This window comes from Meles meles, chromosome 8 (assembly GCF_922984935.1).
Source record: "Meles meles chromosome 8, mMelMel3.1 paternal haplotype, whole genome shotgun sequence".
Classification (NCBI taxonomy): Eukaryota; Metazoa; Chordata; class Mammalia; order Carnivora; family Mustelidae; genus Meles; species Meles meles.
In genome coordinates, this window is record NC_060073.1 from 17,843,076 (window position 1) to 17,868,965 (window position 25,890).

At 37.8% G+C, this 25,890-nt stretch overlaps 1 protein-coding gene and 1 pseudogene across 1 annotated transcript; both read right to left on the reverse strand.

Moving 5' to 3' along the window:
• Window positions 1-14,109: 14,109 nt before the first annotated feature.
• Window positions 14,110-15,024, reverse strand: LOC123949736 (olfactory receptor 4C11-like). Its single transcript, XM_046017323.1, has one exon. The coding sequence runs from the start codon at window positions 15,022-15,024 to the stop codon at window positions 14,110-14,112; it is 915 nt and encodes a 304-aa protein (XP_045873279.1).
• Window positions 15,025-20,382: 5,358 nt separating this feature from the next.
• LOC123947976 lies at window positions 20,383-21,320 on the reverse strand (annotated as a pseudogene).
• Between the last annotated feature and the right edge of the window lie 4,570 nt (window positions 21,321-25,890).

The window sequence follows — 25,890 nt, forward strand, 5'->3', positions numbered from 1 at the left end:
AAGCCAGACAGCCTAGATTCATACTCCACCCAACTGCCCACTATGGTGAGATGTTGAACAAGTCCCTTGATATCTCTGTGCTTCATTTTCTTCACCTGTAAACACTATAAGTAAAATAACCTATTCTATAGGATTTTTATGGAGGCTAAATAATTCAGTATGCACAAAGCATGGGAGATGCAGATCTGTACTCCCTGCAATTGAAATGGTTACTTGTGTTATGATTATTAGTATCAATTTTCCATTATGATTAATATTTACTTTCAAAATTGTTAATCTACTTTGCTCATTTACCTGTAATAGACCTGCACAATGGTTTTACACACAAATATCCTTTGCTGACTGGCTGAAATCATATTGTTACTGTGGGTCATGCCAAGTGGCTCATGGTGGTCAGAACCTGGGAATGATGTCTCCAAGTCTTGAATAAATAAAATACAAAAAAAAAAACCATAGAAAAGGCATAAAACAGATTCATTACATATGGTCCATTATGAGAAGAAAGTAGAAATAAAATAGGTCCTTAGTTGTAAAGAGTTTGTGATCCAAAGATATGATATGAAAAACAGAGGGAAGACTATTTGAGATGAAAGAAATCAAATCAAAGTATTAGTAGAGATGATAGGGCAAAGAGGCCAATATAAACCTCTACACATATTCTAAAGTCATAGTGGAAGAACTTGGAAAATCAAGTTTTCCTCCCAGCCAAAGGCCATGAAAGCCAGGTTATGAAGTTTGAATATATTCTTGTGGTCAAATATAAAATTTGGAGACACACAGAACATGAGAGCTGATTTTATTAAGATTTATTCAGCACCGGGGCGCCTGGGTGGCTCAGTGGGTTAAAGCCTCTGCCTTCGGCTTGGGTCATGATCCCAGGGTCCTGCAATCGAGCCCCACATCGGGCTCTCTGCTCCGCGGGGGCCTGCTTCCTCCTCTCTCTCTGCCTGCCTCTCTGCCTAGTTGTGATTTCTCTCTGTCAAATAAATAAAATATTTAAAAAAAAAGATTTATTCAGCACCTAAGAACATAATTACTCAATTAGTTTCTTTTTTAAATTATATTTATTTATTTGACACACACAGAGAGAGAGAGAGAAAGACCTCAAGTAGGGGGAACAGCAGGCAGAGAAGTAGAAGCCCCACACAGGGCTAGATTCCAGGAACCTGAGTTTAAAACCTGACCAAAAGGCAGCCACTTAACCCACTGAGTCACTCAAATGCCCTGTAAAATCATTTAGTTGTTTAACAAAATTTAGTCATCTTTTTTTTTTTTTAATGTAGTCCCATTGGACTTGGAGCTTATCTGTAATGAAGTGCTTATGTACGTCCTTCAAGATGTATGAGTTGCACTGAAGACATCCATCATTGTATCCCCTGAACTGAGAAACTCAGGGGAAAGCATACAAGTGCATTTGCTGTATCCCCAATAAAATGAATCTGTGGTGGCTTCAGAATTGTCACATCCCCTCAGAGTGAAGGACCAGAAGTGCTCACTCTCCGCTGTTCTCTGGGGCAGGATGGGTACCAAACATCCACAGCAGCCCTCAGTGTTAAGAACAATTATTCCGTTGTTTTGTCTTTTTTTGTTGTTGCTGTCAAGATTCTTTTTTTAGAGCAGTGTTAAATTCACTGCAAAACCTAAGAAGGTACAGAGTCCCCATATAGTCCCTGCCTCCACACAGATATCACCCCCTGCCATTATCAGCATCTCCCACCAAAATGGTACATTTGTCACAACTGATCATTTAACCATGACACATCACCATCACCCAGAGGCCAGAGTTTACCCCAGGGTTCATTCTTGGTGTGGTACATTCTATGGAATTGGAAAAATATTAATGACATGCATCCATCATTATATCATACAGAGTATTTTCATTGCTTTTCACTAAAAGCAGGGTCATCTCAAATTCCCAAAACACAGAAGATAAAAATTCTTTTCACACAATGTCTAGTATTTGTTAAATTCTAAATAAAATGTCATGCATTATTTTGTGTAAAAAAAAAATGAACACATTGAGTGAGAAATCTGTGTGAGATTTCATTGTGAGAATTATCAGCTCATAGACCCCATAGAAGCAGGTTGGTATTTCATAAACATGAGTATTATAAATGACCAATTCTAGTCCATTAAGTGGAATTTCTAAGTTTCTAAACAGAAAGAAAAAACGCAACACCAGATATTCCCTCTCCTCCTCCTCTTCTACCTTCTCCCTGTTTTTACCTCCTTGCTATAACTTGGAAAAGTAATCATTTTAAAAATATGATGGATCATAAAAATGATAAAATAGCTACTATTATTTTTCAAATGCAATGGCTGAAATACTCACCCTGACTTTCACAGCCCTCAAACACCATGTCACAATTTTTCTTACCACCTTTCCCCTCAGTGCTCTGGACATGCATGCTCCAGCCACGTGTGACACTTGATATCCCTCAAAAATATGCCCATACCTTCTCATTCAATGAGAATTCAAACTCATCAAATTTTCAATATTTCTTAGTGCATAAGTGACCTGCCTCTGAAACAACCTCCAGTCTCCATCATTACATGTGCACAGAGTACCAGCTGCAGATACAGTGTCCTCAGTAAAGCCTTCCAAGATTTCCCAAACCACTCTCCTGCTAAAGAACTTAAACTGGTAAAATGTATGTGTGCATATGTGTTTAATGAATCATGCAACCCTTAATTATAGCCTTCTTTCTTTTGCTTTCATATCTTTGTTCACTTGACTTTATACCTCCTAAGGCAAGTTCACACTAATCTATTTTGTGCAATTCAGGCTAGGCTGGCAGGCAGTTTAGCAGAGAGCAGTCAAAAAGAAACCAGTACCAGGTCTGTAGCTTTTGTGCTCCATGGCAACTTCTCCTTCTTGTACATTCCACCCTCTAACACCATGCAAAACCTCAGACTCAACCATAACAGTGTAGCCAGTATAAAGTCAGAAACCATGAATAAGTAAGGAAGAAAACCATTGGCATGTCCAGTACATGTCTTGACTATCAAATGGATGGAAATTTCAAGATGTGTCAAAAAAAGAGACCAGCACTTACATTTATACTTAAATATAAACCCCAGTGCAAGGCTGAGTAAAGAACCTTGCTAGAGATAAAGAGTGCTTCCTCCTAGGACTTTGTTAGAGAGTTTGTTTCTCATTCTTCCTCCCCATATATCATTCCTTACTCTAAAGCCAGTAAGAGAATGTAATTCAAGGTGACAGTGGGTTTGGACAGTCAACACTATAATTAATATCAGAATAACCAGGATCGTAGTATCACAGAATCATGGTATCAACAGTATTATTGCATATGGATTGCATGTGGTCAGTACACACCCTTTCCTTCTCCTGACCTTCAACTTTACAAATAAGAAATCCACCAGCAGAGGAGACTATATCTGCCCCTTCAATGGACCCTGCTTTCCATAAGAATTACTCCTGATGCAGTGCTGCATTAAGCAGAGGCCAGTGAAAGCCAGGAACCCTGACACATCAGAATCTTCTTATCAATAAGAGAAATACATTTCTGGAACTTCATGCTTCTCAGGAGACAGAAATGCATAATGGCAACTGCCCAAAATAGCCAGTCCCTGATGAGAGGCTAGATAAAGGACATTCCTTAGTTGGGCTTGAAAACATACCTTATTTCTTACACAGAAAGAGATGAGGTCCAATAGAGAGCTCATAGTTTTTGCTCTCACAATTCTGATATATTTTGAAGATGAATCATGTGCAGTGTGTTTGCAACATGTAAACTGTACCTAAAATACATCTACTTGATTTTCCATTGCAGGATCTATGGGGAGAGAAGATACTCCACAATAGCCAATCTTTCCTAGAAGGCTTGAGTTACACTCTTCTGAAGGATCTGTAATACCAGCAGAAAGTTTGTTATTGCTACTCTTAGAATTTTCTAGCATAAAAAGTAAATATCCTCACTACTCTGTGATAGAAACATCTCTAAAGCCAGCTGTATTATCCCAGAACAGTTCTCTGGAAGAACACATGGATGAAACATTTCTTCCTCCATTAGATAGTTATAGAGACTTTAGAGAGGTTCACAAATACCCAGTCTTTTTTTAAATTTTTTTCATTAACATATAATGTATTATTAGCCCCAGGGTTACAGGTCTGTGAATCACCAGGTTTACACACTTCACAGTGCTCACCATAGCACATACCTTCTCCAATGTCCATAACCCAACCATCCTCTCCCTACACCTTCCCCCAACAGCCATCAGTTTGTTTTGTGAAATTAAGAGTTTCTTATGGTTTGTATTCCTCCTGATTCCATCTTGTTTCATTTTTACTTCCCTACCCCCCAAACCTCCCACCTTGCCTCTCAACTTCCTCATATCAGGGAGATCATATGACAAATACCCAGTCTTTGGAGGGATAAGGATTCTGTCCCTCCCACCCAACCCTAAAGGATATGCTCTATAAACTACTTAGCTCAGGCAATGCTGAATCACAGCAAATCATGGTGCCAAGGAATCCTGGACAAAGCTGTCAACAGGCAGATTCTGTCCCCAGATCCCTTCTCCCCTCCTAGTCTTCCGAAGGGAACCCACTCATTTCAGTTACCAACTGCTCCACTCATGTCCCTGCTCTAAGGAAAAAGGACACCTTTAAAGTCATTCTGAGGTATAGACTACTAAAATTTCCCAAAGACCCTCCTCTTTATGTCCAGATTTTTCTAAATAAACACAAATCTCTTAGACTAGTATATTTCAACAAAGGTGACAACGTTCAATTCTAGTTTCATGTTTTATGTTTCTGTGACTTTAATCAAGTTTCTTAATTTCTCCCAGCTTCCTATTCTAGAAAATCTTACTACAGATATAATAATTATTATCCATCTTAATGATGCTAATAAAACATAAATTATTACAATGGAAACTACTAATTAAAATTTCTGTATGTTCTAAAATATTTTGAAGTCATTAAGTTAGTAAGTAAGGAAAGAAGCTAAAGAAAGTGGAAATAAAAGTTCTTTTACATTTTTTTCTATTTTAAAATGAAGTTGTTAAATGTAGTGATCCGAAGGGGCACGTGCACCGTATGTTTATAGCAGCAATGTCCACAATTGCCAAACTATGGGAAGAACCTAGATGTCCATCAACAGATGGATGGATAAAGAAGAGGTGGTATATATATACAATGGAATACTATGTAGCCATCAAAAGAAATGAAATACTGCCATTTGCGATGACATGGATGGAACTAGAGGGTATTGTGCTTAGCGAAATAAGTCAATTGGAGAAAGACAACTATCATATGATCTCCCTGATATGAGGAAGTGGAGATGCAAAGGGGGGAGGTAAGGTAGGGGGTAAGAAAAGTATAAATGAAACAAGATGGGATCGGGAGAGAGACAAACCAAAAGAGACTCTTAATGTCATAAAAGAAACTTAGGAGGTTGGGGGGAGGGGTGTAGGGAGAGGGTGGTGGGTTTATGGACATTGGGGAGGGTATGTGCTATGGTGAGTGCTGTGAAGTGTTTAAACCTGGTGATTCACAGACCTGTACCCCTGGGGCTAATAATACATTATATGTTTATAAAAAAAATTAAAAATTTTTAAAAAATGAAGTTGTTATAGTTTAAATACAATAAAATGCACTTTTTTTTTTGATTGAACAATTGTATAGATTGCTCAGTGTGTGCCATGACTGGTGTATTCTCAAACCTTTCACCTATTTCACCCATTATCCACTTTGATGCCCTGCACCAAGTCTTATCTCTCCTCTGATCAATGCTCTTAGGTGGTACTCCATTGTTGCTCTCATCAAAAATGAAGTCATTAAATGTAACCTACAATGCTCTGCATGATCTGGACTCACCAATCCTTCTCTGACCTCAACTAATACTCTCTGTGTTCCCATCTCACTGGTTTCAAACCTTCCAACACATTTCTGCTGTGTATATCCACATGGGTGACATACTCCCCTTCTTCATCTATTCAGATGTGATGTCCTCCATGATGACTACTCTGACCACATCTGTAAAGCTGCAGACTGGGGAGAGAGTTAAGACGGAGGAGTAGGGGACCCTAATTTCATCTGATCCCAGGAAATCAGCTAAATAGCTATCAAATCATTCTGAACACCTGCAAAATCACCTGGAGACCTTAGAAAAAGAAATATTGCAATTCTACAAGTGGAAAAGTGACAGTGTTTTGCAGGGTAGGAGTTGCAGAGACATGAATCCAAGGCAATCTCTGGGAAGATAAACCCTGGGAGGAGGAGGCCTCTGTAAACTGGGTGCTAGAAAATGGTATAAGCAACAGAGTATAAGATTAAAACCTTTAGAAGTTTGTCTGAAAGGTGCTCAGGAGGTGAAGTGGGGCAAAATCCCAGGTGGGACACTGTGGTCTCAGGATCCCCAGGGTCACAAAAATAATGGGGGTACCTTACTGCAGCAGAGTTCCCAGGTAGTAGCAAACAATGAGCCCAGGCACCAGCTTTCTGCTCAGTGTTGCCATAAACTGCAAACTGCAGCACATTCTGATGACCAGTCTCCTATCAAGAGCCCATCAAGTGGGAGAACCATGGAGAGATTTCCCCTCCCCCCTCCCTAGTAGGAACAGCACTGGTGCCTCCTGCCACTGTCTGTAATTTTTGGACACTAGATATGGTGCTGTGTGACTGAGATAGAAATTCTTGGTCACAGACTAGGTGAACACAGAGTGTGGACTGAAACCAGGCAGACCGGAGTGATAGAGTGCTCTTCTCTGAGGGCTCACTAAAGGGTGAAGAGCATGAACTTTCCTCTCCAACACTGGAGATCAGGCTGCTGCTATTTTCATTCTCATCTTCTAAGGCAGTGGAGAAAGCCTTCATGGAACAAAACCCACATAGAGCAATCTGGTGCCACTTAAACTGAGACCAACCCCCTAGCAATTTCGGTGCAATTCCACCCCACCTGACACCTGAGAGTCAGCATAACATGGCCTACCCCCAGAAGACTAGCAGGAATATCCGACTAACATCAAGTTTATTAATCCACAAGAACTGCAAAAACCCAGTGCTAGGAAAAAAGTATATAGGATTCATGGTATTTTCCATGATTCTTTAGACCTTTGATTTATTTTTTTTTTCCTTTTCAACTAATTTCTTGTTTTATCCACACTTTTTTATAGTATTTTTTAATCTTTATTTTCATATGTATACTTTATTTTTTTCACTGCATTTTATTTTATTTTGTATATATTTAAGTTTTTCTTTCTTGACAATATGAGGATCTAGTTTCTCCTAACAAACAGACCAAAATACACCCAGGATCTAGTGTATTGATTTGTTCTATTCAACTATTTCATTCTCTTTTCTTTCTCTCTCTCTCTTTTCCAGTTTCTGTCTCTTCTGAATAGTTGAATAGTTTAGTGTACATTTCTCTGGGGTTATTGCTCTTTTAGTATTTTATTCTTTCATTCATCTACCCTACTCTGGACAGAATGATAAAATGGAAGAACTAACCCCAGAAAAGAGAACAAGAGGCAGTACTGACAGCCAGGAACCAGATCAGAGTGGACATAAGTAGGATGTTGGAAGTAGGGTTCAGAACAATGAATATAAAGATACTAGCTGGGGGATTCCAGGGGGCTCAATCATTAAGTGTCTGCCTTCCACTCATTAAGTGTCTGCCTTCCACTAAGATCATGATCCCAAGGTCCTGAGATTGATCCCTGCATTGGCTCCCTGCTCAGCAGGAAACCAGTTTCTCTCTCGTCCACTCCCAATCCCTCTGCTTGTATTCTCTCTCTTGCTGTCTCTGTCTTTGTCAAATAAAAATAAATAAAATCTTAAAAAGAAAAGCTACTATATGGGCTTGAAAAAAGCATAGAAGATATAAGATTATCCCTTTCTGGAGAAATAAAAAAAAAAAACAAAAATCTAAACAGGTCTAAATAAAAAAGGCTATTAATGAGATGAAATAAAGAATGGAGCCTCTAGCTGCCAGGATAAATGAGGCAGAAGAGAGAATCAGTGATATAAAAGACTAAATGATAAAAAATAAAGAAACTGAGAAAAAGAGGGATAAACAACTACTGAATCACAAGGGAAAATTTTGAGAGAAAAGTGATACCATAAAGCAAAACAATATTAGAATAGTTGGGGTCCCAGAAAAATAAGAAAGAAAAAGAGGAGCACTAGGTATCTGGGAGCAAAGTATATGAGATATCATCCCTACTCTGGGGAAGGAACAGACATTCAAGTCCAGGAGAGAAAGAGAACACCCCTCAAAATCAAAAAATAGGTCAACACCTCGCTATATACAATAGTGAAGTTTGCAAATTTCAGAGACAAAGCGAAAGTCCTGAAACCAGCTCAGAACAATAGTTCCTTAACCTACATGGGTAGAAACTTCACAGACTGGCAGCAGACCTATCCACAGATACTTGGCAGGCCAGAAAAGGAAGGGCATGATATATTCAAGCTGCTAAATGAAAAACTATGCAGCCAAGAATACTTTATCCAGCAAGGTTATCATAGAAGCAGAATACGATGAGAGATAAAGAGGAGAGATAAAGGGTTTTCAAGACAAACAGAAGCTAAAAGAATTTGTGATCACTAAACCAGTCCTTCAAGAACTATTAAAGGGGATCCTTTGTGTGAAGAGAGAGCCCAAAAGTAACATAGACTGGAAAGGAATAAAGACAATATACAGCAACAACAAGGGGCATGGAGCCTGCTTAAGATTTTCTCTCTCCCTCTTCCCCATACCACTATCTCTCTGAAAGGAAAAAAAAAGGCAAAAAGAATAAAAATATCATGGGGTTATGGACATTGGGGAGGGCATGTGCTATGGTGAGTGCTGTGAAGTGTGTAAACCTGGCGATTCACAGACCTGTATCCCTGGGGATAAAAATACATTATATGTTTACAAATAATAAAAAAAATTTAAAAAAAGAATAAAAAGATCAGGCATGCTAATAAGAATTTGGAATTAAATAACCATAAGGAAGACCTCACTGAGGAGAGATTAGAATAATGTCATAAGTAGATGAAGCTATTGTGCAAGCACCCATGTCTTAAGTAAGGAAAGCCTGCCTGATGTCCAGGAAATTGCAAGAAAGCCAGCCAGTATGTCTGCAGCTAAGACAGCAAGTATGGAAGTACCAGAAGGGACCAAAGGGGCAATAGAAGGTCAAATCATTGTAACAATTTGGCCTTTTTCTCTGAGCAAAATGGAATCACTGCAGGGTGGAAGGAGGGACAATTCTGAGTTCTATGATGACTATGATGTAAGTGAGAGATGATGGCAGCTCACAACAGGATGGAAGGAGACGTGGTGGTAAAAGAGATCATATTCTACGTATATTCTGAAGGCAAACAAATGTTTTTCTAACAGGTTAGGTGTGAGCTGTGATATTATCAATTGTTTGTACATCCATGTTTTTGGCCTGAGAAACTAAAAGGATGGGATTGTCTGGGGAAGGCCACAGGTATTTGACTGTGACAACAATTAGTCACTGTTGGTCTCCCTGGCTGGGATGGGCCAGTGGAGGTGCTCATCCTGGTGGTGGTTCCTGGGGAGAGGTCCTGGAGACCTCTCCAGGTCCACAGGGAGGGAGCCACAGGGAGGCTAGGACCTGGAAGGGACACAGGGGGCCATCACTGCACCTCTTCCCCTGCAACACCATGTCTACTACAAGTTTAGTACTATTCACAGATGACCCAGGCCTTATTTCCAAGTGGACTCCACCATGGATGGGAGTCTGGCAGACATGATTTTCACTACTCTGATACCTCTAACAGACCTGATCAAAACCAGGGTAATTGTGTAGAATGTGCTGGAACTATCTTACAGGGGGATCCTCTATGCTTCAAGCCCTCATCAGGGCAGAATCTACTTCACCCCTTCCTCTACCCTTTACCCCCTGCTTTGCTCACTCTCCCTCTGTCGCCTTCCTAAATAAATAAAATATTTTTAAAATATTTTATTAAAAATAATTAATGTTATTTATTAATACTAATATAAAATGATAAAGATATTAATATAAAATTAATTATTAATATATTAATATTGATATTTGTATAAATTAATATCGATAATAAAAGATTTATTTTTTATTTAAAAAAAGAGAAGTGGGGGGCACCTGGGTGGCTTAGTCAGTTAGTCATCTGCCTTCCACTCTGGTCATGGTCCAAGGATCCTGGAATTGAGTTCCGATTGAAGCTCCCTGCTCAGCGGGAAGCCTGCTACTCCTTATCCCACTCCCCATTTTTGTATGTTCTCTCTCCCTCAAATAAATAAATAAAATCTTAAGAAAAGAAAAGGATCAGAAAGGAAAGGAAAGAACAAAAAGAAGTGTACTGACTGAAGGCATGCTACAGTCACAGGTAGATGTTGCATTATATTGGACACGCATGGAGTGATGAGAGGATACTGTTGTCTGCTGCTCTTGGAAATGTAAAGATTTAGCAATACACCACCTCAGAGCTCAAACTGATTTCCTATGAACACCTGCCCACCCCCCCCCCCCCCCGAAGCTTTCCCAACATGACTGTCTCATGAAGGAATTTCACCAGATTTGATAGCAAAACCTAGCAGTAATGAAATGCGCATTTTCACTCTGAATGTGAATGTGCAATTTACACAACACTAAAAAAAGGTAATTGCCCAGAGTGCCTGGGTGGCTCAATCATTAAGCACCTGCCTTCAGCTCAGATCATGATTTCAGGGTCCTGAAATCCAGCCCCACATCAGGCTCCCTGCTCTGAGGGAAACTCAACTTCTCCCTCTTCCACTCCCTCTGCTTGTGTTCCCTCTCTTGCTGTGCGCCCCTCTGTCAAATAAATAAATAAAATCTTTAAAAAAAAAGAAAGAAAGGTAATTGCCCTGACACCTCAAAGCAACAAACAGTTGATGTGGCTGAGCGGATACCACATCATGAGTTCAGCTAAGAGTCAGAGCTTACACTAAACCACATCAGCCTAGTTTTGCTCAATTTGACCCAAGACTCCTCAGTACAGTCACTCTGGAATTCATCATCTTTGCTGTCTTCTGAGTACACGCACCACAGTATAAATTGTCTTAAAGAAACTGAATGGAAATAGTTAACATTTAAAAATTATCACTATTCTAGTAGAACAATGCTTCTTTTTTTATTATTTTTTTATTTTTATTTTTTTTATAAACATATAATGTATTTTTATCCACAGGGGTACAGGCCTGTGAATCGCCAGGTTTATACACTTCACAAAACTCATTATAGCATATGTGAATATGTAACAGCCCAGTCTCAGATGTTTCAGGAATCTTATGTTTCAGGAAGGCAGTTTTTACCATGACTGCTTAATAATGCCCAAAAAGATCTTCCAGGTGAAGTCATATACAGTTTAAGTGGACTACATACTATGCCATTTAAAAAAATTATTTATTTGAGAAAGGGAAAATGAGAGAGAGCATGAGAGGGGAGAAGATACAAGGTAGAAGCATAATCTCCATGGACCTGAGAGCCTAATGTGGGACTCAGTCCTGGGACTCCAGGATCATGATCTGAGCTGAAGCCAGTCACCCAACCAACTAAGCCACATAGGCACCTGCATACTATGCCTTTTTAACCTGCTTTACGTGCCTACTGTGAAATAAATTGTTTAGTCAGGTTGCTAGAAAGAATCAAATAGAACATTTAACACATATCAAAAAGAAAAATGTAACCTGACAGAAATACTTTAGGCTAATCATCTTTACTAGATTTTTTAAAAATCAGAGTTTACATAGTTTCACCTGGAGGGATTATATGTCAAGTTTATATAACTGTCCTTTCAACGAATGCTTATCTGTGACTTTAAAAATATCTAATATTAAGTTGCTAATTTATACACACACTGGTTTCTAGCATATTAAACTTGCTTTTGAAAGGGAAAAATCAGTCATTAAATATAAAGATATCTACAAATATCTGAAAGCAAGTTTCAAGCAAGTGGTTGAGTGTCCAAGTCTGGCATTCAAGGAGGAGGTCTGTAGAGGAAATGCAAATATGTGAGTCATCAGCATAGAGATAGTATTTAAAGTCAAAAAGACCCTTGATTTTATTTTACTTTTAATATAACTTAGAAAATGAATTTTTTCCTCTGAGCTTTAATTCCCTAAATACATGTACTTTCAAAGAAATCTCAGATAAACAGAACTGATTTAAAAAAAAAAAAGCTTCCTGATTATCAGAGATCAAGCATTCACCTAATGAAGTTCCTAAAACTCAAGTTGAAAAGCCTTCTCTCCTTCATAATCTCACTTTCATCAATACTTCTCCCTTCTCCTCTTTTCTGTTCTTCCTCTCTGTTTCTATAGCAATACCAAAATATAGCAATTAATAGCAAAGCTAAATTTGTGGCAAATGTGGTAAGGCAAGTCGCTTATTGATGCCTTATGTTACCAACCAAGAAATTCCTGCCTCATCATTTACAGGATTTGTACTTTTCTAAGATTCATTGATTTATCTGAGAGAGAGAGAGAGAGAGCATGAGAGTAGGGGGAAGGACAGATCTAGAAAATCTTCAAGCAAGACTCCTCACTGAGCATGGATCCTTACAAGGGGCTAAGTCTCAACCCATGAGAAAATGACCTGAGCAGAAACCAGGAGTCAGATGCTTAACTGACTCAGTTACCCGGGAACCTCTATAGGATTTGTACATTGAAAGATTTTCCAGTACAGGAGATGAACTTTAAATAAGTCTTCCAAACTTTCATTGTCAGAGTATGAAATTTGACCTTTATCCTCAAGGAGGCATACTCAACCAAAGCCTCTCGGAATGGATTTAGATGGATTCATCTGCCACACTTCAAGCTCCAGTCACCAGATCTGTAGGAAAGTAGTCTCGATTATATTTATTCTCATTGACCACTCTCACAGGGAATGACTATGGTTGTCCCTACTCATTCATTAACAGTACCTGAAATAGAATGTAGTATAATGACATGTGTGAGAAATATAAACCAAAACACTAAAGTGTTTATTCTAGTCATTAGTCAATACTTTTCTCTCCAGAGAGGGAAATCTGTATAGAAAGTCAAATTACCATGCAAAGTTAGCTTAATGAAGGTAGAATTCAAGAAACCATAACCTGAAACATCTCTCTCAACCCAGAAACGTACATGCCCATGCCAGGCAACTAAGCAATCTTATCCACTAGTTATGAAACAATCCCTTGTATATTCCTTTTTTGGATAAAATATTGTAACATTAGCTCTATTTTCTCTGTCAGCTGTTGCTTTTCTCAAATGTGTACTCTTATCCAGGAGGCATTTGTTTTTATAATCTAACACTCAGAACTGGATAAAATTGTCCCCAATTCACCAACCAACAATTAGGGAAATGCTTGTGGACTTATGACAAATGTATATGACACTAAAAATATGAATAAATAATAATAAGCATGAAGAACAAGAAAAAAAATATTAAAGTACATAGAAATTGTGGATCAACACAATAAATTTATCTGTTATAGCAGAATTATACTACTTGAATAGAAGTTCATGAGTTATATCCTTGAACCTGCTCAAGAGACAAGAAAAAGAAAAGGCCAATTTTACAGATCTTACAAAGGGAAGATAACCAACAAATAGTTTAATTAGTTGATATTTATGGTCCATCAGCTTCTTGTACTGACTTGAGGATATTCATCATTGAGCCAGAAAAGATAAGATCCAGATTTAGTAGTGTCAAAACTGATTTGCCCACAAAATAGGCCAGTCAAAATTAGGGGCGAGTCTTTCAAACCAGCTCAGAACCATGGAAAAGAGATACACAACCCAGGATAACATACAAAGGAGGGAGCTAAAGTGATAGATGCAATAAGGGCTGGCTCACAATCTGCTGTGCAGACAGCAGAAAGGTGAAGTGGGCGTATCTCCCACAAATACTACTGTATTTAATAGTGTGGCAGTGTATGATGCTGACTCTAAATGAAATGGGTCTGTGCTCTGAGGTCATTCTGCCTATGTCTACAAATAACTTACTGGGAGAAGATTCAATTGTCCACACTGGGATGAAAACATTTTTTCATTTCTATCAGCCCAATTTTATTTAAGCTGTTTCAGAATTAGAAATTGGAGTCCTCTGTTTTGTTTTGTTCTGTTTGTTTGTTTGTTTTTCCATTTCAAGTCAGAGTTGGTTGCACCATAACTTCCTCATGGCATTTTTCACTTCTGCATTTCTCAGAGTGTAAATCAGAGGATTGAGCAAGGGTGTCCCAATAGTGTAAAACACAGCCACCATCTTGTCCACTGGAAATGTAGTTACAGGACGATCATATGTGAATATACATGGGACAAAGAATAAGATGACAACGATAATGTGGGAGGTGCAGGTAGAGAGGGCTTTCTTTCTTCCTTCTGCACTCTGGTTATTCAGAGAATGTAAGATAAAAATATAAGAGGTAAGCAGGACTATGAAACTTACCATGCAGATAGCCCCACTATTAAAAACTATGAGTAAATTAATTAAATGAGTGTCCATACATGCAAGTTTCAACAAAGTTGGCATATCACAGAAATAATTATCGATAACATTGGGTCCACAGAATGGTAGTTTCAAAGCCAAGAAAATTTGTGCAGAAGAATGGATAAAAGATACCACCCAGGCCAGATTCACCATTGTACCACAGACAGCCTGGCTCATTATAGTTGTGTACCGCAGGGGCTTACAAATGGCCACATAACGATCTAAGGACATGAGGACGAGCACCAAGATCTCCATGCACCCAAAGAAGTGAAATGCAAAAATCTGGGTCATGCAATCATTATAGGAGATGACTTTCTTCTCAGATACAGAGTCTACTATCAACCTAGGAGCAGTGCTTGTTGAGAAGCAGGTATCAGCAAAGGATAAGTAGAAAAGGAAAAAGTACATGGGGCTCCCAAGTATCCGGCTGAATCTTATGGTCATCATAATCAGTAGATTTGCCATCAGAGTTGCCAGGTATAGAAACAAGAAGACTACAAACACGACTTTCTCCTTCAGAACATTCTGGGTTAACCCAAGCAGAATGAACTCACTCACACTGCTATTCAATTCCATGGTTACAGCAAATGTAGAAACTGTTCATCTGCAGAGAAAATTGGGAAATAGTGACCTGGCTATAGTGATGATATTGGACTCAGAATTGCACTTCTATAGTTCTAATTCCATCAACACATAAACCAATGACTCTCAGTTTTTCATATATTGAAATATATATTGAAATATATTTTCATATATTGAAATATATTTCATATATTGAAATTACTTTGTTTCTGTTTTTGTTTTTTAATGCTATGTCCATGCTTTAACCATGACATTAACTGAAGGTCTTCTCATGTGGACCAAGATTTTCAGGGGTAACAAAGCTCTCACGTAATTGTTAGTTCTGACAAGTTCTGAGAACTAATGACTTTGCTGTATGATCTTGATCAGGTCACTTTAAGGTCTTGAAGATTTTTCTTCATCTGACAATTAGATACCCTAATAGATACTTTATTAAGTATATACCTATGTGTTTGATGTGCATACAATGTACATGTAGCTCAATTACTGGAAAAAGATTATCCCTTATAATTTTGAAACATATACACTTGGAGACTCTCTCTTAAAATAAACATTTCTAGATTTGGTCACCAGTTTGCATTTATTATTCCTGACCTCTTTAGTACCTTGCTTGGATTATGTTTTAAGAAGAAATTACTTCCTAATTCAGCTTCACGATAGCCATAATTATACCTTCTTCTATTACTTCAATTTAGGAAATTAGTACAATTTATTTTTATTCTGCCTACAATATTTCTGCACATTTTAATATTGATGTCAAATAATCTAGAATTTATTTTAGTATGAGTTTTGAGAAGCTCTTTCTGATAAATTGACAATCCTTCAATGAATCAATAACAAAACAAAGTAGTTACCAATATGTACTAAGTACATATTCATATCTTCAATCTATGTAATGGGGCATATAAATATTTCCTTAGCCTCTTTTCAACCAAGTCAGAAGGATAACATACCTTTAGATAAGATCATTACTGATATAAGAATTACATAAAACCATATGCGATAATTGCAAGTGAATTTTGGTTTCAAAAGAATAAAGATCACTTAATTATCAATTGGTTGGTCAGTAAAATTTCAAAAATGATAAAGAAGTGAAGTATTGGCCTTAAATATGTAAACTGGATTTTCCAGCACAGTTCTCTGAAATTCAAGTATGCCATAATTTTATTCTCACTTTCCCTAAGTAGAATATAAATTTCCTATTTACCCTAATAAAATTCCATATCTAAATAAAACTTAAAATTCATTTGCCATGTAGTTAAATTAATATTTGTGCTGTATGATAAACTAGAGATGTTATAACTACATGCTGTGATTGAAAGTTCCAATGGTCTCTGACAGCATTAGAAAAGAAAAAAAATAATGATTATTTTGTTTTAAAACATTAGATTCCTGGGGCATCTGGGTGACTTAAAAGGTTGTAATAGAGAAGTTTAGGGGCAGATAATGGACAATCAGAAAAGCCAAGTGATGTAGCTTATCTTGTTTTATTTGAAATAAGCAAAAAGAAGATTTTGGGCATCAAGACTAGAAAGTAGCACTTATAAGATATGCACATTATATGAGATCAACACCACCACTCATATTTCTATCACTGAATTCAATCACCATTCCTTCATACTCCCAGACTGTCTTATCTATCAGATTTTGGGGGACTTCACAGTAATAGAGCAAGTTTCTTCTTTTCTTTAATCTTAATTTTTACTATTTACCTGTTGAAATTTTACATTTCAAATTACATTGGTACCAATAGCCATCTCTTGGTTTTCCCAGGTCAGTAGACTTCTACCTCTATCTCTTCTATTAATATGTGCTTTATTAAATACATACATATATATGTATATATTTAATATATATATAAAATATATATATTTAATATGTATATATTATATATATTTAATATATATATTATACAAACAATTGAATTAGTCAATCCCAGATTATATATGTTTCTTGTTCTGTAATCTTCAAATATCATTTAAACAATATTCCTCTTTTCTTAGTTTTATTGACCTTCACATTTTCTTGCAAGTTCAGTGTGGCCCCTTGCTTTGTGTACAGAAAAAACTGTATGCAGAGTTTCACCTGTGATCCAGAAAGTTTCTGTGAATACAGCACAGTCAAGCTAAAGCAGGAATAGTATGCTACTAGATAACGTTTTCTTTCTCTAGTATTCACCCTCCACAGCATATAAAACATCAAATCTCTATCAGCATGTAGATTGCATTCAAGAGGAGGCAAATCCTGAAAGATCAGAGAAGGATGCCATCTGATACCTTAACTTCCAGTTCTGTAAAAATCAGGTTCTGTAAACTGCATGACGAGGAAACGGAAAAACTAGATACCCAGATGAATAATGGTGAAGAGGAAGACAAGACAAAGAGAGCGTATAGTCAGAGTAGGAGAGAGGACAGTGAGAGTGAGGAGACACCAGGAAGAGAAGGGTTAGGGGAGAACACAGAAAAGACATACAAAAGAGAGGAGGTGAATAAAAATATTGGAGAGGGTTGTTTGAATTTTCATTGGCGAGTTCAGCTTCTTTCTTTCTGACCACCACATGATCCCTCACCCCAAAACCAGACAGAAGTTGCAGTTGTGAGTCATAAGCAGGGGATTAACAAGGTCTTCAAAACCCAAGTGTGCAGAAAGTGCACTCTTAGTTATACCCAGCTTAGAAGCATCACCACTGACCTAAAACTTTTCAAATCAGGGGGCTCCCCAAAATAGAAACTGCTCCCAAGTTGGCCTCAAAGCCATGCTGAAGTTTCCTACTCTACCACTTCCCTACATTAAGCAGATATGATTTGAAAGTAGGAAAGTCTTGCACTGAGGCCAGAAAAGGTTTGGGAAGCCTTAACTACCTCAACACCCCATGGGTGGAAATAGTGTCCAGGAACTTCATCATTTGTTAGAAGACACTCTGAGTATAGATTGCATCAGATCAGTCTTGACAAGGGAATATGAAGAAACTATCTCAGACAGACTGAAAAACTTACCTCTTTGCTTATGAGGAAATAGATGATTTCCAGTAGAGTAAATTTTTTCGTATCTTCAACTTCAATTTACTATAGGGTGAGTCATATGAGGCTTGAATAAAACATGCAAGCTATACTTCACTGAGATTTATCAATGTTTTTATCACAAGAGGTGATGGGATGTAGATAGTTTATGCAGAAAGGGGACTCTGCATGTGGCCCTACATCACACAGTTCCTCCCCCAAAACACTAATTTAGACAAAAACAACAATCTCTAGATTGAAGTAGGGGAGATGTTCATAAAAACGAGAAATTTCTTAATTCAGTTTCTCAAAACTTTGTGAAAGAACCTTATCCCTGCACTCTAAGAGAGAAATTCCTTCGTAGCTGCCTCTTTTCCCAGAGTTGCTCTTTTGGAAAACATATGAGTAACTGATTTCTTCCACAGCACTGCATATTTATGGCAACTCTCACCCAAGTTTACAAATGCCTAAGGCAGGCGTCCAGCCTCAGGAACTCCAGGAAAACCATTACTCCCAACCCAGTCCCAAAGGATGTCCAATGTGTCACCTTGTTCAGATGGTCCATGGGCAAACACATGCTTTGGGGCCAATTAGTTAGCTTCAACTCACTGTGAACTGCAGGAGAGGAAAGTCTGTTTACTTCTCCATAAGTGTTGCTTAAGCCCATCTCTTCTAGAAGCATGAAAGTCGTTGAAGTAGACAGGTATGAGCCTTACCCTCATCATTAACTGCTATGTGATGTTAAGCACCTTCTTTAATTTCCAATTTTCTCTTAGGAAAAGTCAACCGGGAATAAAAATTTCTCTTTCTTTTTTTTTCTTTCTTTCATCTTTCTTTCTTCTTTTGAATACCATTTTAGAGAGAAGAGAGCACAGTAGTTGTGGCGGGGGGGAGGGAAGGGAGAGAAAGAATTTTAAGCAGGCTCCACACCCAGTGAAGAACCCCACACAGGGTTCAAACTCTTAACCATGAGATTATGACCTGACCTGAAATCAAGAGTCAGACACTCAACTGACTGAGCCACGTAGGTGTCCCATATATATATGTATATATATATATATATATATATATATATATATATATATATAAAATTTTTAAAATTAATATTCAGTACTCCCTTTTCAAATCATAACTACATTTCTAAGTCAATATAGAGAGGAAGAAAGGAAAGAAGGAAAGGGAAGGAATTTTTGAATACATGTCTTCTGTATTTCTTTTTCTTTTTAAATGTTTGTGCCATACATAGGGAACTGGATGGTTCAATCAGTTAAGTCTCTGACTCTTAATTTGAGCTCAGGTCATGGTTTTGAAGTCATAAGATCGAGCCCTGTGTCAGACCCTGCATTCAGCACAGAGTCTGCTTGTCCGTCTCCCTCTGCTCCTCCCCCTACTTTTTCTCTCTTCTCCCTCTCAAATACATAAATACATTCATACATACATACAAGTATCCATACATAACATATACACAAGTCTTTAAAAAAAGATATGTGCCATTCCACATATCCACACAGAAAGATATGTGCCATTCTTCATGTCCACACAGAAAGTTGCCTGAGAATAGTTATAAGCTATTAAAGATTATATAGACTGCATTAAAAATTACTTTCCCATGGAAAATCATGTTACTACCCAGCACTCTGGTCCAAGAATCACCTGCCAGGTGTGTCACTGTCTGCTAGGCACCTTCAAGGGGGATGAGGTGAGCCATGCAGGATACAGGGAAAGGACAGAAGGTAGAGACAGGAATGGAGGTGAGAGGTCCTCACAAAAGATTGCACAATGCTTTGCACTCTTGCCAAAAGGTCTAGTGGTAACCAGCAAGCTGCAAGTCCTGGTATCTCACAGAAATGTCTGAGAGGAAATCATACCCCAACATTTGGCCTCTTTTATTACAAATGGACTGGAAGAATCCTGAAAATGATTTTTGGTGTGTCACTTAAGTTCTTAGAACCTCAACATCCCCATTAATTAAATGGGAATATGAAGACATACCTTTAAAAGACTTCTGTAAATCTTAAAATATCTAACATAGGAAAAGAATGAATCCCTGGCTCAGAGAAAGCACAGAAGAAATATTCATGTGTTCTTATTAATCCTACTGAAACATGAGGAACTGAGAACCAGTGAAGTGAACTACCCCACAAAGTTTCCACAGCTAATTGGTAACAGAACTGAGACTAGAATCCACATCTCTTAAGGATAAGTCTAAATCTCTTTTATGTTCATATGATGTGCACAGTAATGTTGTAAGATTTCTTGGCCTGGAGAACAAGAACACCCAATGAATGAGCCCCTGCATTAAAATTCCCTGTTCAGAAGTCCTAATATCTGACTTTTATTCTTCACAACTTCTTTAAACTTCAATGTTCCTTTTGTCTCTACGAACCACCATCAGTCTGTTCCACACTTTCTTTAAGGCATTTTTCATTTCCCTATTCCTGAAAGTGTAAATCAAAGGATTGAGCAACAGAGTTAGAATGGTGTAAAAGATAGCCACCATTTGGTCAAAGGAGAAAACAGATGCAGGTCCTACATACACAAATATGCAGAGGACAAAGAAAAAAACCACAATAGCGACATGAGATCCACAGTGGGAGAGAGCTTTACACTACCCTTCATGAGTTCTCAGAGAGATGACAACATAGGAGACAAGCAACAAAGAGAGTATGATGATGCAGAGAGACCCACTGTTGGCAACCACCACAAGGCCAAAGATGTGAGTGTCAGTGCAGGCAAGCTCCAGTAATGGGTACAAATCACACATGAAGTGATTGATGGTATTGGGGCCACAGAGGGCACCTAGAAAGTAAAGAAAAATTTTATCATGGAAAGTAAAAAACTCCCCATCCAGCCTATACCCATCAGAATGTCACGGAGCCTCCAGGTCATGATGGTTGTGTAGTGTAGGGGCTTAAAGATGGCCACGTAGTGGTCATAAGCAATGGCTGTGAGGACAATCACCTCCACCCCAGCAAAGAAGTGTTTGGCAAAGAACTGGGTCAGGCAACCTCCAATGGAAATGGTTTTCCTCTCATAGAGGGAGTCCACAATCATCTTGGGGGCAATGACAGTGGAGAAGCAGGCATCCAGGAAGGACAGGAAAGACAAGAAGAAGTATATGGGGAGCCCAGGAGTGCTGGGCTGCTGCTGATGGTCATCACAATTAGCAAATTGCCCCCGACAGTTGCAATGTATCCAAACAAAAATACAACAAATACTGTTTTCTGAACATTAGGACTTTTTGAAAGCCCCAGGAGGACAAACTCAAGTTACAAAGCTTTGGTTTTGCATAATTTCCAAGGGAAAGCTCAAAGCTGCCAGAAGGAACATGTAGAGTCTACAATTATGGAAAGAAAAATGTGCTTCAGAGCAGTGTAAAGTGATATAGTCATCATTAAGAAGTCAGTGTGTCCACATGAAAAATTATCTTCTGTGTTTCTAGTGTCACTACAAACACAAAATTCAAATTTGTTGAAGGTGGTAGTGGAAGGTCAGGAAGAATTGAGGAGGAGAAAAAGTATTATTAAATACTTTAAAATAGCCAGAGCTTCAATAAAGGGGAAAGGAGGTACCCACCTGTGGAGAAATAGTTTATCTCAGTTACCACCTCTAGTCACTTAGCAGTGGCTTCCTGGAGTGAACTGCTGGTAAGGGTTCTAAGGAAAGGAGCATAACACTGCAGTCATCACGTCCACCCATGAGCACAGAAGAGGAGCAGAGGGCATTTGCATGCTATCCCTGCTAGGAGTCTGCCTGACCTGCAAACAGAAAAATAACATTCAGGTTAAGAGGCACTTGCAAATCATGGCTACTCTACAAATATTTCTTTAAACATCTGAAATGAATGTGGCCTTTAAGATGAGTTCATTCATACCTTGCAAAAGAGAAAGATACATGGGAAACTCCATACAAACACAGAACAATTATCCATGTGTTGAGTTGTTTGGTTGTTGTTGTTGTTGTTGTTGTTGTTTCTTCATCGTTTTCAAATAAGAACTGGAGTTTATAAGAAAAAAAAAAAAAATACCTATACCAGAGTGTTGCCATGTTGACTAAGTTAAATAATACCAAAAAAAAAAAAATGTTCTGGGCCAATGCCTAGGATACAGTCTATGTTAGGTCTTATCCTTATTGTTCTGATAGGAATCTCATGCATACAAAGTTAAACTTGAGAACAGATGCTAGATCTGGGATGTTAATAGAGAAAATTTAATTCTAACACCCAAGTATTTCCCACTGTGTCAACAGAAAGGAACAAGACCTTTCCTCTCCTTGCAAGATGAAGAGCAGGTTGGCCCGTCAAATCTCCATTCAGCTGTAGAGGTTTAAGTCTTCTGATTCCCTTGTTCATGTTTGGGTGAGGCCTTCTGATGAAGAACACAGAACAAATGAATGTAGAATCAGAAGATAATGTCCAATTACTTACAGATACAATTTATGAACAATTTTGCATTATTTTTAAGCACTGTCTACACACACAGTAAGCTTGAAACTCTAGATCATCATAAGGTAAATATGTGGTTCTATTTTAAGTTATAGGTTTTAAAAATATACTAATCCTAAAGTTGCAGTGAAACTGCTTCATTCTTGCAAACCTTTGGAAAATACCTTTGCCTTATTTCCAGAATGACAAACATGTTTGTGTTCCTTATAGTAGTAACTCCCACCCTAAAGGTTATTTGAAAAGTGAAATAGGGTGGTATAACTTTTATAATGGAAGATGATGTCATGTAATTTATGAGAGTGAAAATTTAGAAATATCTAACGTGGTCATCAATAGGAAGATGCTTCTGTAATTCAGACTATGACAGATTGATAGCACCTGATGCTGACACTGAAACAATAATTAATAGTGTGAGGACATGAATGGTGAAGCATTTTTATAACATGTGAAAAGAGAAAAACAACAAATGCATAGTAACTCTGCCTATTTATACAGATGTGTTAATATAATCTAAAATCAAGATGTGAACATACAAAAATAATAGACTTTTATTTTCAGGAAGTATCTAGGCAGAACTGTATGAAATTTAAAATAAAAAGCAAGTTTACTTTTTTAAGATGATTTATTTATTCTCAAGAGAAGTATGAACAGGAGGGGCAGAGGGAGAGGGAGAGAAAATCTGAAGCAGACTCCATGCTGAATGCAGAGTCAAGGCAGAGCATGAACTCAAGACACTAGATCAACCACCTGAGTTGAAAGCAACAGTCAGATGCTTAAGCCAATGGATCACCCAGACACCCCTAAAAATCTTCAAATCCACACCGACATCTTTTTCCATCAACTTAGCAGTTCAGAAAAAAGGAGAGGGGGCTTGAGAATCATTTTATCATGTGTCCAGTATAATTAATTTGTGTAAGTGGAACTAGCATGATAAGATAACATAGCTTCTTAAACTAAACATGTTAAACTGTTATAAGCTTTTCATAAATAGATGTATCATGGTCCAAACTCTCCCAAAGATTCAAAGGTCTACCTTTTCTCAATAGCCATACTCTTCAGTACACTGGAGGTGCACCAGAGATTGCTCAAGGACCCTTGTGGCTGTAAACGGAACTGTGGACCATCTCCTGGGCTGTGACCTGCGGAATTTTGCCTCCCCACTCACTGCTTTGCCCACTATTTCCTTCCCACTCATTTTGGCACAAAACTAATTCTACCTTCAATCATTCTGAAAATAATAGAAATTCCTGTTTCAACTTTCAAGTATATTTTTAAAACTATATGAGAATCCCAAGAATTCTGATAATGGGACTTTTCATTTCATCATTAATCTCTCCAATTCTTTCTTCATGTGCTTCTAGATGCCTATCTTTGTTTTCCTCAACTTCCTTCTTTTCCCTCAGCTTATCTTCTAGATCACTGATTCTCTTTCTGTTTCATTTACCCAGACTGTTAGAGTATCCAGTTTAGAATGCAACTCATTTTTTGTTAAAGATTTTGTTTATTTATTTGACAGAGAGCGATCATAAGTAGGTAGAAAGGCAGGCAGAGAGAGAGGGGGAAGCAGGCACCCCACTGAGCAGAGAGCCCCATGCAGGGCATGATCCCAGGACCCTGAGATCATGACCTGAGCCAAAGACAGAGGCTAAACCCACTGAGCCACCTACATGCCCCTAAACGGCAACTCATTCATAACATTTTTAAATCTGACCTGATTGGATCTCATTTCTGCCCTTACAGATTCTATATTGTCACTAATACTTTATTCAAGCCTAGCTCTTGACTTTATGATTGCTCTCCTGAATTCTCTCTCTGACATCTTGCTTATATCCATATCCATTAGTTCCATGGCAGAGGACACTGAGGAAAAAAGAAACAAACAAGCAAAACTATATGAGGAACTAATAGTATGGTCACCATTATAAGTAATGTTCTGTAATCCTATTTCAGGCTACATTTGAGATTTTATGCACTTACTAGTACATATTAGCCACATATGAACGTCTTTTAAATATATATATAGTTATTACTAATTAAAAGAATAGGTTAAAACTCCATTCTTAATTATCCTCCCTAAAATCCACTGTATTTTTAATCAGGATCATTATTTACTTTAGCAATAAAAAGATTTATTCTTTGTCTATCTAACTAAATGTAGTCTATTTCCTACAATTGGGAAAATATGTGTTACTTAGTTCACCTTTATCTTTTTCAATATTTCTCTGCTGATTCCCCTAAATGTTTTATACTCCTACTAGTCCTGGAATTGAAAAAAATAAAAATAAAAAACTTTCTCTCTTATCATCTGTGTCCTCCCTACGGGATGCCTGAGCTTTTTTTTTTTTTTTTCCTATTGTCTTAGCGATTAAGCTCACTTTAAGAGAGACAAACCCCAACAACCAGCACCAAATTCAGTGCGAAGATTCAGCCATTTAAATGTTCTTGAAATATTCTGAGACAGAAATCTAATGTTACTTTTGGCCTCAAATGCACTTAAAGATGATTAGGCGGACATATTTAAAATCAGAAGTCTCTGCTCTGTGGCTTGAATAAGAAACTTGCTTGCTCTTAAGGAACTTCCCTGTGCCATTTTTTAGGCATTTGTTGTGGGACTATAGAATTGTGTATTATATATAGTAACATTGTAAATAGTAAACAACACTGAAATTGCCTTCTTGTACACCAGTATTCCTTACAGCCACAAGGAAGTTCACCTTTTAACCTAAAATATCACGATGGGGACAGCATTAGCAGATGAATGATGAATGTGAATATTAAATAAATAAACAAATAAATAATAGGATTACATGACTAGGACCAAAATAGGTATATGTTGTATTTCATCAGCATTTGGATTTAACTTGAAGATGAAAAACTAAATAAGTTCTAATTCCATTAGCTTTGATGTATTAGGTACTCCTAACCCTCTAAAAAATGTCTGCATTCTAACAGTTGCTAAATAGCAACTGATCACATATTATTGTGTGAAATGCTGTCCTTTGAATGCCACGTGAATTATTTTGTTTCCAAATCCTTTGAGACTTTCATATATGGGCTACATTAAAAATGAAGATTTAGGGTGAAAAAAGTTAAATAGCTGGTCCAGGAGTACACAGCTAAGTGATAGACTCATGCTTGCATTAAACATGGTAGGTGGACAACAACACCATTCTTTTAAGTACTACGTCATACTTTAAATCCTCTCTGAAAATGCAAAAATGTGCATTATAAATCTCACCATTTGTCAGTTTCTTGAAAATTCTGGTGATGGCAATCTCCTATACTGCACAGAGAAAAGCCCCTTCAATGGCTACCCAACATGTGAAGTGTGTTCCCAAGTCTTACTTGGACATGTAAGAGGGAGAGGAAGAGTAACTCTGACTGACAAGGTAGAGAATGTTCCCCACTACTTATCAA